Source organism: Helobdella robusta (genome assembly GCF_000326865.2).
Source record: "Helobdella robusta unplaced genomic scaffold HELROscaffold_37, whole genome shotgun sequence".
In the NCBI taxonomy this organism is placed as follows: domain Eukaryota; kingdom Metazoa; phylum Annelida; class Clitellata; order Rhynchobdellida; family Glossiphoniidae; genus Helobdella; species Helobdella robusta.
The window spans coordinates 1,115,344-1,128,400 of record NW_008704785.1 but is presented as its reverse complement, the minus strand read 5'-3'; the positions used below and the strand labels follow the sequence as shown (position 1 = coordinate 1,128,400).

At 31.4% G+C, this 13,057-nt stretch overlaps 2 protein-coding genes across 2 annotated transcripts in view; both read right to left on the bottom strand.

The window, feature by feature from the left end:
- Positions 1-1,334: 1,334 nt before the first annotated feature.
- On the bottom strand, positions 1,335-5,136 carry HELRODRAFT_83478 (hypothetical protein; the record flags this gene model as incomplete). Its single annotated transcript, XM_009023563.1, has 6 exons — positions 1,335-1,590; positions 2,200-2,250; positions 2,675-2,825; positions 4,433-4,561; positions 4,757-4,809; positions 5,018-5,136. The coding sequence occupies 6 exons, from the start codon at positions 5,134-5,136 to the stop codon at positions 1,335-1,337; spliced, it is 759 nt and encodes a 252-aa protein (XP_009021811.1).
- Positions 5,137-8,610: 3,474 nt separating this feature from the next.
- HELRODRAFT_113439 (hypothetical protein) overlaps positions 8,611-13,057 on the bottom strand; it is an 8,885-nt gene continuing 4,438 nt past the window's right edge. Inside the window, exons 8-18 of the mRNA XM_009023562.1 lie at positions 12,997-13,057; positions 12,353-12,442; positions 11,145-11,244; positions 10,877-10,917; positions 10,721-10,770; positions 10,315-10,423; positions 9,949-10,101; positions 9,702-9,841; positions 9,482-9,533; positions 8,808-9,204; positions 8,611-8,783 (exon numbers count right to left, since the gene is read on the bottom strand). The exon at positions 12,997-13,057 is cut by the window's right edge and continues 23 nt beyond it. Coding sequence (XP_009021810.1) covers positions 9,160-9,204; positions 9,482-9,533; positions 9,702-9,841; positions 9,949-10,101; positions 10,315-10,423; positions 10,721-10,770; positions 10,877-10,917; positions 11,145-11,244; positions 12,353-12,442; positions 12,997-13,057 — 841 coding nt within the window. The 3' untranslated portion in view covers positions 8,611-8,783; positions 8,808-9,159. The remainder of the gene's footprint in view (positions 8,784-8,807; positions 9,205-9,481; positions 9,534-9,701; positions 9,842-9,948; positions 10,102-10,314; positions 10,424-10,720; positions 10,771-10,876; positions 10,918-11,144; positions 11,245-12,352; positions 12,443-12,996) is intronic.

Below are 13,057 nucleotides of genomic sequence, written 5' to 3'. Positions count from 1 at the left end.
TTGGTGAATGAATGCATGAATGAATGAATGAATGAATGAATGAATGAATGAATGAATGAATGAATGAATGAATGAATGAATGAATGAATGAATGAATGAATGAATGAATGAATGAATGAATGAATGAATGAATGAATGAATGAATGAATGAATGAATGAATGAATGAATGAATGAATGAATGAATGAATGAATGAATGAATGAATGAATGAATGAATGAATGAATGAATGAATGAATGAATGAATGAATGAATGAATGAACGAATGACTGAGTGAGTGAGTGAGTGAATGAACGAACGAATGAATGAATGAACAAATGAATGAACGAAGAAATGGAAAAATATATAAAAACGTAACCATGATGGTGTTAATAATAGAATCCTATTACTTCTTAACTAACCATGTATACCGGAAATCTAATGAAGAAAAAAGATTAATTTTTTCATTTTGATTATATCAACTCGAAGAAAAATCGAGTGTATGTATGTATGTATGTATGTATGTATGTATGTATGTATATATGTATGTATGTATGTATGTATGCATGAATGAATGATTGATTGATTGATTGAATGAATGAAATTAAATTTAGCATGTATGTATGTATATATGTATGAATGAATGAATGAACGATCATTCATTCATTCATTCATTCATTCAATCATTCATTCAATCGTTTTTTTGGTTCATTCACTTACTCATTCATTCATTTGTACAAACATGTCCTGGCTTACTATTACTTTTTAAATTTGAACTCCAGGATGTGATTCAAAACCAAACTCTGATGGATGACGTTGCCAAAGAACAAAAATAAAAAGAATAATTTATTTTATTTATTAATAAACGTAACTGACCAGAGGGCCCTTCCGAAAGTTTAAACTCTGAGGTCAAAATTAGTATGAAAATAAAATTTCATTCGCCATGGAGACGAAAATACGTTTCGATCGCAAATGCTTCCACCCGGCAAGAATTTGAAAAAAAAATTATTTTTTTTCAAGAAAACCTACATCAATGAAAATGATTGCAAACAACAACAATAACAAAATAAAATACAAATAATAACAATAAAATAATAATACTAATAATAAGATTTGAAAATTTAAATTTAGAATAAAAAAAAAATGGAAATCAAAAAATAAGTCATCTATTCTATTGTACATTTCTCAAAATTCAACAATAATAAATCTCTTTCTCTCTCCTTCTCTCTCTCTTTCTTCTCTCTCTCTCTCTCTCTCTTTCTCTCTCTCTCTATAAATAACTGAGATTCTGGTACCACTTTAACACCATTATCTTACAAAACGTGATGGGATTACCAACATCAAGCCAAACTGGACATCACTTGCAGATGGCCACCCACCTTCTCACAAAACACTTCCGGCAAACAACAGCGCAACACCATTTAAATTTGCATAGACACTTCTTGACGATCGTCTTCACCACGATATCGAACCCGCGACCGCAGCATATGGAGCCACAGTCGTTATCATCTAGGCTAGAGGCGTTACATTGCCGGCCTGTGGTGCCTAGAATTTTGAGTTTGGGCTCTGGATTACAAAAATTGGGTGAATTTTGGGTGTAAATTAAGCTGTCTCTTAAGTTGCGTGGTGTGTTTGTGTGGGGGTTTTTCATTAGGAAGTTAATTTGTTTGTTGTTATTGTTGTTGTTGTTGTTGTTGTTGTTGTTGTTGTTGATTTTATTATTATTATTATTATTTATGTTGTTGTTGTTGTTGTTGTTCTTCATGTCTTTGATTTTTTTGTGGCGTTTGCATTTAGACTGATTTTGTTTGCACGTTGATTTGTTGCTGCTGTTGTCGCTGCTTCTGCTGCTTTTGCTACTGCTGCTGCTGTGGTTTACATTTGGATGTTTACACTTGCAATGTTTAATTTTTTTGGGTTTGTTGTGTCTTGCTTCCATGACGATGTTGACTTTGTTGATGCTGTCCTGAAAACGGCTTATATATCTGTTGACTCTGTTGTTGTTGTTGTTGTTGTTATTAAACATGTTGTTGTTGTTGTTTTTGTTGAGTCTGCTGTTGTTATTAATCATGTTGTTGTTGTTTTTGTTATTAATCATGTTGTTGTTGTTGTTGTTGATGATGATGATGACGTTGTTGTTTTTGTTGTTGCTGGCATTGATATTTTCATTTGAGTCGTACGGCATATTATACCTTTTCCTCTTCAACTTTTTCGAGGTGAACTTAAATTTCTTTGGTGATAAGTTTTTGATTTTATATTCTATGGTGTTCGTTCTTTCGACCTAGACAAACAAAGAAGAATAATTTCAGGATTGAAAAAATATATATATTTATATTTCTTTGTTCGATTTTTTTGTTGGCCTGTGTGTCTCATTGTTCATTCATTTATTTCCTAAATTAATCATAAAGTAATTCATTCATTAATTCATTAATATATTCATTCATTCATTTATTCATTCATTCATTCATTCATCCACCAACTCTTCGTTCATTCATTCATTCATTCATTCATTCATTCATTCATTCATTCATTCATTCATTCATTCATTCATTCATTCATTCATTCATTTATTTATTCATTCATTCATTCATTCATTCATCCACCAACTCTTCGTTCATTCATTCATTCATTCATTTATTCATTCATCCATCTATTATTCATTCTCTCCCATTCACTCATGTTTACAAAATTTCCAACGCAAACGCACCCACCCTGACGGCCATCTTGAATTTCGTTTTGATGACGTCAGCGACTCTCCTGAAATCGGGCGCCACCTTCCAGCACGTTTTCAGCTGACAACTTCCGGAAACGCCGTGGCACTTGCAGCGAACGATCGCCATTTTTTTCACTAACTGCGTTGAGGGATTAGTGGATTAGGAGTTGAATTAGGATTAGGACAATTAGGAGTTAGGAATCGTGAAACAACCAACAACCTCAAACGAAAATAACATTAATAACAACGAAAAGAATTTTCCAAAAACGTCACTGATAACAACAGCAATCATACAAACTCCTTTTAATTCACACACACACACGCACACACATACATACATACACACACACACACATATACATAAATAAATACATACACACATAGGTTAACTAATTGTAACAGACATCTTTATATCTGCAAACGTTGCTTTCAATTGAGGAAGATATTAATTAGCATATACTGTGTGTATGTGTATGTGTGTGTGTGTGTGTGTGTGTGTGTGTGTGTGCGTGTGTGTGTGTGCAGCAACAAAAACATCAAAGCATCGACGACGACATAATCACAGGATTCATTGAGAAGTTGTTTGATTGATTTGCGAAATCGTTCGTAACTCCGCCCATATTGTTTTGAAGCGTTTCGATTGGATGACTATTTTTAGTATACTTCCTTATGAATTTTAAATCAAACTTATAAATTTACTTAAACTCGTCATTATGAATGACGTCATAGTATTTATACTACTTACATTAACAACAATAATAATAATAATAATAATTAAATTGCATAATAATAATAATTAAATAATAATATTATATCAGTTAAATAGATTTAGTTTCGGAAATTCTCAATTTAATTGAATCAATTGAATAAATTAAAATTCAATTAGATTAAAAGTTAAATTAAGTTAAAATCTTCCAAGACTGTTTTTGAAAATTTTCATACAAGTTTAAATTTTAGCTCATAACGGAGAGCATGGTCTTCAACGTAATTGTCTGATTAGATACGCCTCCGTTTGAGTTAACTTTTGTTTCTGCTGATAAATTATTATTAATAAATGCGTTATATAGTTTATTCTCAATCAGGCAACCAATCAAATTTCTCAATCAATCAGCCAGCCAATCAATCAGCCAGCCAATCAAATTTCTCAATCAATCAGCCAGCCAATCAAATTTCTCAATCAATCAGTCAGCCAATCAAATTTTTCAATCAATCAGCCAACCAACTAACCACACCAACCAGTCAATCAAATCTACTCTAACCTAACCAGACAATCAAAACTCCCCATTCCAATCATCTAACCAATCAAATCAATTGAAAAAGAGAGCCTAACTTTTCTTCCGAGATTTTCATTATGTTGTTGAACGTGCCATAAAATATCCTGGCCGCGCAAACTTCGGCGTTCCATAAACTTTTTCCCCATGACGTCACCATACGTCAAACTTGATTGGCAGGCCTGTGAATAGCCCCTTAGCTTGCCCCAAAAATCTGTCTGCGTGTGTGTTTTGGAATGATCTGGGCGATGGCTTGATTGGGCTGAAGTCTGATTTTGTTGTTTTGGTTATGTTTTAGTAGTTGGGACTGTTGTTTTGTTGTTTTTCTCATAACTACAACACGTTACGTCTACACACACACAACACACAACACACTTCTCAACCAAACACACCTCAGCCACACACACTTCTCAGCCACACATTTCTCAACCACAAACTTCTCAGCCACACAAACCTCAGCCACACAGCCACACGAATACTGGAGATCGCCGGCCGAACACGCTCTTGATATCTGTGTCGAGACGCTGGCTCCCAGCAGTGCAAATATCACCGATGACTCTTTAAAACCTTTTTTTGGATCGGAAATTTGTTTACCTAATGCTTAATTAGGTTTAATTCCTTAATTGTAATTGATGTTTAATTGTATTTAGTATGTCAATGAGCGTTTAATTGAGTTTAATTTGAGTTTAAATATGTAAATTTATGTTTAATTTTTGTATAAATGCGTTTAATTGACGTTTATTGTAGAACTATTAGAACCTTTGTTTATGAAGATATCCTTAAATAGATCAGTACCTCTGTGATACATCACATTCGTGCAATCCCATAACTCGTTTTTGAATTGATACCTGAAGATTGATTGATTGATTGGTTGGTTGGTTGGTTGGTTGGTTGGTTGATTGGTTGGCTGGTTGGTTGTTTGGTTGGTTGGTTGGTTGGTTGGTTGGTTGGTCGGTCGGTCGGTTGGTTGGTTGGTTGAATGGTCAGTTGATTGGTTGGCTAGTTGGTTGGTCGGTTGGTCGTTTGATGTGCATATTACATACAAAATGACTGAACCTGCATTCAGATAGAGCTATGCGCAAGCCCAAAATTGCGACCTCGGTGACGTCATGATGACGTAAGCAGAAGTAGTGATGTGCTGGACTGAGCCGACCAATGATTGAACGACATAACATTTTCACTGAGGACGAAGATGATGATGACGACGACGATGATGAGGACAATGATGATGATGACGACGACGATGATGATGATGATTGTTGATGAAATTTTGGATTGCGTTTGTGGAGAAAACTGCCAGCGTTGAGGGGTTTATTTGCATTCTGTGTTGTTTTACATTTTAGTTGTTGATGATGACGACGACGATGACGACAACAAAGATGATGATGATGATGATGTTGTTGTTGTAGTTGGTGGTGGTGATGATTATGATGGTGGTGGTGATGGTGATGATAGATTGCTTGCCGGTGTTGTTGTTGTTGATATCTTCGTTTGTGTAAAATTTGCGTTTGGTTATTTTGTTGTTGTTGATGTTGTTGTTGTTGTTGCTGATGTTGTTGATGTAAATGTTGTTGTTGTTGATGTTGTTGTTGTTGACTTTCAAAATACGTTAGAACATTTTGTCGCTTTTTGTTAGCCGATATATTGGTTGTTGTTGTTGTTTCTGTTCTTGAGGGCATTACCATTCTATTAATTATAGATAATTATAAATAATAATAATAATAAATTATAATAATTTCTATAATCATCCATATTACTATTATAAATAAATAAACATGTATTAATACCATTTCATATAAACAAATAAATTCATCATATTGATTATAACTTTTAAAAAAAAATTTCAAAAAACCTAACCTCGAATCAAGTAGGGCAATGAAAAATAACAATAATAATATGTTTGGTATATTCATAATTTAGAATAATATTAACAATAATTATTATTATTATTGTTATAATTAATTCATAATTTAGAATAATATTAACAATAATTATTATTATTATTGTTATAATTATTTTATTGTCATTAATATTAATTATACTTAATAAAAATTCTTTTTAGAACATGCGTTTTCTACCGAGATTTCTAAACACACATTCGCATTTTATGAACATCATTATCAAGACGAGCTTCGTCATCGTCATCATCATTCCAATCGTAATATACAAATATATACAAAGATAAACGAAGATACAAACGAATATACAGAATTATACGAAGTCACCGAAATCAAACAAAGTGTCATCAAGAATATACATATAGCATACAAAAAACATGCTACTTATACAAAGTCATACAATACAATACAACGACATACAATACAATACTATACAACATAATACAAAGACATACAATACAATACAAAGTCAAACAGACACATACAAAGATATATACAAATCACACAAACAGATAGTATGTTTTTGATATACAAACATTTGTATGTTTGATTGCATGTTACTCATTAAGGTTCTCACTGTATAATTGATATCGTGAAGTCATAAGTTCAACTGAAATACAATGCACCTATATAACACCTGCGAACACACACACAAATACACAAAGAGAGAGAGGGAGAGAAAGAGAGAGAGAGAGAGACATACTCACACATACATACCAAAACATACATACCCAAACATACATACGCAGATATAAGAAATCCGTTGTATATGGTGAGTGTATTTCTTTCTGATAATTGCATATTAGCTTATAATTAAGCCTCTACTAACAAGGTATCTATATCGGTACGCACACACATATACACGCACACACACATACACGCGCGTACACGCAAACACACGTATATGTATTTACACAGCGAATGCCAGCAGGCATCGAGTAGTGAATATGGACGAATAGTCGAAAAGCTGATCGATTTATTAAGACGGATACCGAAGAACCGACAATTTTGAAGAAAAAAATCATTTTTTAAAATGAAAAACGAGCTATTGCTGGAAAAAACAGTTTTTAATATTTTTATTATTATAATTATTATTATTCTTACTAAACAACAAAAGAGCCCTACACAACATAACTATATATATATATATATCTATACAAGACCATAGGATGGATGTATGGATGGAACAAATGAGTAACTAAATATATAATTTAATGAATGAATGAATGAAAGAACGAACGAGCGGAACCAAGGAATGACTGAATAAAAGGAGGAACATGAATGAATAGAAGAAAGAAGGAATTAGAAGAAACATGAATGAGTGAATGAGCTACCGAATGAATTAACGAATGAATAAATGAATGAACGAACGAACGAACGAACGTACGAACGAACGAACGAAATAACAAAACACATGAAGCTGAAGTTATCACATGTAAGGAAAATACACACACCGCATGCCACAAATAAAATTAAAAATAAATAAATAAAAACAAATAAAATAAGAATTATATAAATAACAGTGGCCATCGTACATTTTTATCTTATAATAACTCAAATCTGAATAAATTTATATATATATAATATATAGAGAGAGAGAGAGAAAGAGAGAGTAAAAGAGAGAGTTTTTTCGTACTAAAGTCTTTTTGAGGCTAAATTTGAGGAATGAATAACTAAAAAAAACGATTTATCTATAAGAAATTATTATTATTATTCTTCTTAATAAATATAAATATGAGCAGTGTATATATATATATATATATATATATATATATATATATATATATATATATATAATATATAATATATATACACATGGGAACTTAACAAGCCATCACCATCATCACCATCGTTATCATCTCCAAAACCAATGATAACTAATTGACTGATTAATTAACAATAAAATACCGCAACTATAATAATAATAACAATAATAATAATCATTATTATCTAAATTATTATTATTATTTAACGTTTGCTTCATATTATATTATATTATTATCAAAATTATTATTCTTCTTATTATTATCCCTCTTCTTCCTTTAATTATTATCATTATTATTTATCATCAAATCTATCAGTAAATAAATGGAGATAATTATAAATAAATGAATGATGAAATCGGTCGGTCACTCAATCGTCAATAATTGATAGGGCTTTAATAATCTCTTTAATTATTGAGCTTGAGTAGATATAAGATATATATATATATAAATATATATATATATATATATACATACATACATACATAGATACCAAGCAATACAATCATACATACAAAGCAATACAATAAGCGTACTATAACAGACTGAGAAAAATAGATAATTTCTTAGAAAAAATTATGTCTGTTTGTATGTATGTATGTATGCATGTATGTATGTATGTATGTTTGTATGTATGTTTGTATGTCTGTCTGTATGTTTGTATTTACCTATTTATGTTTGTGTTGTGACACAAATCAAAAAAATTAAGTTTTAATGTATTTATGATATATATAATCATGGAATGATTGAGTATATATATATATATATATATATATATATATATATATATATATATATATATAGATGAAGAGAAAAAGGGTAAGAGAGAGAGAGAGAGAATGTTAAATCAACAAATAAACAAGCTGAAATTTTGAACGGAAAAATGATATATAATAATAATGTTAATGATAATTATAACCATAATATATACAAATAATAAGAATTCAACAATAATTTAAATAATTTAAAAAGGCAAATTAACTAGTCTGATAGATAGATCGTGAGCTAGCAATTTTAAGGAATGGTTTTCTTAATTAATCAATGAAACAAAGCCAATAATAAATATATTATTATTATTACTATTATTATAAATAGTAATAGTAGTAGTTTTAGTTTCAGTAGTGGTAGTAGTAGTAGTTGTAGTAGCAGTAATAGCAGCAGCAGTAGTAGTAGCAGTAGTTGTAGTAGCAGTAGTGGTGGTAGTAGTAGTCGTAGTAGTAAAAGTAGCAGCAGTAGTAGTAGTAGTAGTAACAGTAGTTGTAGTAATAGTAGTAGTAACAGTAGTTGTAGTAATAGTGGTAGTAGCAGCAGCAGTAATAGTAGTAGTATACAAAATTGAGTAAATGAATTATATGGGAATGAAAGAAGAGAACGAAAGTTTAAATGAATAAACTTGTAACACGAGCGTTAATTCAATAGCATCAGTTCATTCATTATTATCAATGTTTACTCATATTATTATAATTATCAAATGTTATTATTAATTATTATTATTATTATTGTTGTTTATTATTATACTGTGATTAATTTCATAACTCTATTCACCATCAAAATTATTATCATCATTATATACCACCACCACACTATTGTTAAATATTTTTTAATATATTTATAATTGATGATTATTATTATTATTATTTTTATTATTATTGTTATCATTGTTATTATTATTATTACTGTTGTTCCTGATATTTTCTGTGCTAGCCATGCGACCTTGCAGCATCAAGTTTCCAGATGGCTTTCGAACTTCTTGCTTTTTTTAGGAAGAAAAATATAATTAATTAATAATTAAATATAATTAATAACAATAATAATAATAGTTATTATTATTTATTATTATTTATATTATTTATACTCACGTTTAATGGACTATTTTGGTTGAGGACGGACAGGGAACTTGCCCTCTTCATTCTGGAGTCCATTCGATCGAACAAAAAACACATGGTCGAAAAATTATGACATGAATAATTATAAATAATTAAAAATAATAACAAATAATAATAATAATGATGAATCACCGACAAACCACAACAACAACAAAAACCAACACCAACACCAGCAACAACAACAACGACGTACCCGCCATACTGAGAAGGATCGTAGCCGTGACTGCTGGCGTGCATACCGCCTGTGATCTTCTGCACGAGTTTGGCGCTGCTCTTCTGGATGGAGGCCCGCAGGCGAGAGAACGAACCACTCCTGGCACGTAACTTTCCGTTCTGTTTGTTGCAGATAAATAACATATTTATCAATACCAAACACACACACGCACACACACGCACGCACACACACACGCACGGACAAACACACACACGCACACACACACCTCGTTCCCGCCTGTGTACTCGGCGACACTCTCGTCAGCCGATCTGTCGCAGGACACGTCCAAGTTGGAGTCTGAAGTTTTGCCGCGCGTCAGTTTCGTTATCTCTCTCATATCGCTGCAGCCACCTTTCTTGCCACCTGTCGCCGGGTCCACCTGAATGAGTGAAGGAGTGAGTGAGTGGATGTAGGGATGAAAAAATGAATGAATGATTGATAATTGATTAATTGGCTATGATGGATGGTGGCTGGATCGATGAACGAGTAAATTGGAGATGATTGATGACAGTTAATCCATTCGTTCATTTATTCATCCATCCATTCATCCACTCACTCACTCAATCACTCAATCAACCACTCACTCACTCACAGATTTTCTAGTTTTACTGAGAAATTCTTCTAAAGTCTCGGCAGCTTGCATCTTCCCTTGCCTCCTATAAAGTGCACTGAGGTTTTTTACCGTTGTTGCTACTGTTGGGCTATTTGTTGTTGTTTGTTGATGATGTTGTTGTGTTGATGATGTTGTTGTTTGTTGATGTTGTTGTGTTGATGTTGTTGTTGATGTTGTTTGTGGATGTTGTTGTTGATGTTGTTGTTACCTGGTTGTTGTTGTTTGTTTTGTTGCTGTTGTTGTTTGTTGATGTTGTTGTTGCTTGTTGATGATGCTTGGTTGTTGCTGATTAATATCGTTGTGTCGATGTTGTTCTTGATGTTATTTATTATTATTATTATTAATATTATTATTATTATATGGTTAATAGTATAGTCAGACTCACTTATCGACTTTAATGGTCTTCTGCCAATCGGTGCCTTTGCTCTTTTCATTCTGTTGGTAGAGTTGGAAGAAGCACTCAGAGCCGAGCAATATTTAAATAATACTACTATCTTCTTTATCGTTTAAATGAAATTTTTTAATTAATTATCGTACGTACTTCGCATTCTTCAGCTAGCATCCATATAGGCTTGTTGTTATCTGTTTATATATTAATATAATTAAGAATAATAAAGCAAACAATCAATCAATCAACCAACCAATCAACCAACCAACCAACCAATCAATCAATCAATCAATCAATCAATCAATCAATCAATCAATCAATCAATCAATCAATCAATCAATCAATCAATCAATCAATCAATCAATCAATCAATCAATCAATCAATCCATCAATCAATCAACCAACCAACCAACCAGCCAACCTGTAATTCTACCAAATTCTTTTTCATGTACTTTCGTCAAGACATCCTTGTACAACCTTTCTGCCTCTTTGTATTTGCCTTGCTTCAAATAAGCTGAAGCCTATGTTTAAATCGTTTTAAATCTTTATTTATTGAATGAAAGAAAAAAGAAATAACTACAATTCACAAACGAATAAATTAATAAATCCATTCCCATATATTAAAATCTATAAGTGTGCGCGCGTCTGTGTATCATACGAAAATAAAGCTAAAAATACTAGAAGTATTAACCGTATTTAAACAACAAAAATAAATTAAACTCTAACTCGTGAAAGATGAAAACTAAAAATAAGACTATTCATTACTTTAAAAAAAAATAGCATCAATTGATATAAACTGGAAAAAAATAACAATGAAGCATACTACTGATCGCAAAGCGGAACACACACACACACACGCACGCACGCACACACACACGTACACACACACGCACAAGCCAGCTAACTAACGCAATGTAAAAATCTCTAAAGGGCAAAAACAGCAAAATAACAAAAAAAAGCATGAAAAAAAAAATAAAAAGCCAGAAGAAGAAACAAAAACTAACGCCACCCAACCAGGTTATTCTTAGTTTTTGAGACGTTCAGGTCATCCGCGCCAAGCTTCCTAACGTAAATATCTAAGGCCCTTCTGTAGTGGTGCTCGACCTTGCTCGTACGGTTGGAAACGGAAATTTTGAAAAGAGAAGGAAAAAAAAAGACTAAATAAGATCGTGAAAAATAAATAACCAAAAATACCAAATAAATAACCCCAACAGAAAGATCATAAATAAAAACGAAATACCAAAAAAACATGAATATATATGACACTACAAAAAAAAAACAACATTGAAATAACAATGAAGGCGACAGCCAAAAAATACGGCAAAACTGAAAATTTTTTGGAAAAAATTAAAAAATATTCCGAATTCTAGAAAAAAATCCAGCCTATTTTATCAAATAAATATGTAATAATAATAATAATAACACGAAGAATAAAAAGAAGAATACTGATCGTTAACCAAGGCATAAACCCATAACTAAACTAAACTAGCCTAAACCTAACAAACAGATAACATGAAGTTATAGCCACCACACACCACTACTACAAATACAACTACTTTTATTATTATTATGAATATTATTATTATTATGATAATTATTCTTCTTCTTCTTCTTATTATTATTATTCACCAAATTATTTTTCGTCTTGGCGACGTTACAATCGTCACAGCCGTACTGCGTCTCATAGATCTCTATGGCCCTCATGTAATAAAACTCGACCTTTCAATTTAATTACGTCATAATAATAATAATAATCATAATAATATTCATAATAATAATAATAATATTAATAATAATACAAATAATTACGTCACGATACAAATAATATGTATTATTATTGTTGTTTGTTAATTTTGTTTTAAAATGGTTGTTAATTAGTTTGGAATCCATTGAAGTTTCGATCAGATAGAATGCATCAGTTGGATCCAAGTTTGTTGGTGGTTTAAAAACATGGAAATTATTATTATTATTATTATTAATTATATAAATTATATAAATTATTAATTATATAACGAACAAACAAACAAACGAACGAACCAACAAACGAACAAACGAACGACTAAACAATAATAAACAAATGAATAGACGATTTTGCAATGAGAAAAAAAAACGCTAAATACATTAACCAACAAACATATGATTATAAACATTCGATGCAGAAGAAACACGCTACAAACGAACGAACACACACACACATACACACTCACACACACACACACACACACACACACACGCTCATACACGCACACACACACAAACAAACAAATATTAACTTCATCATATTTAGATTGATTCTGACATAGCAAAGCCAGGTTGTTCAACTGTTTTGCTACA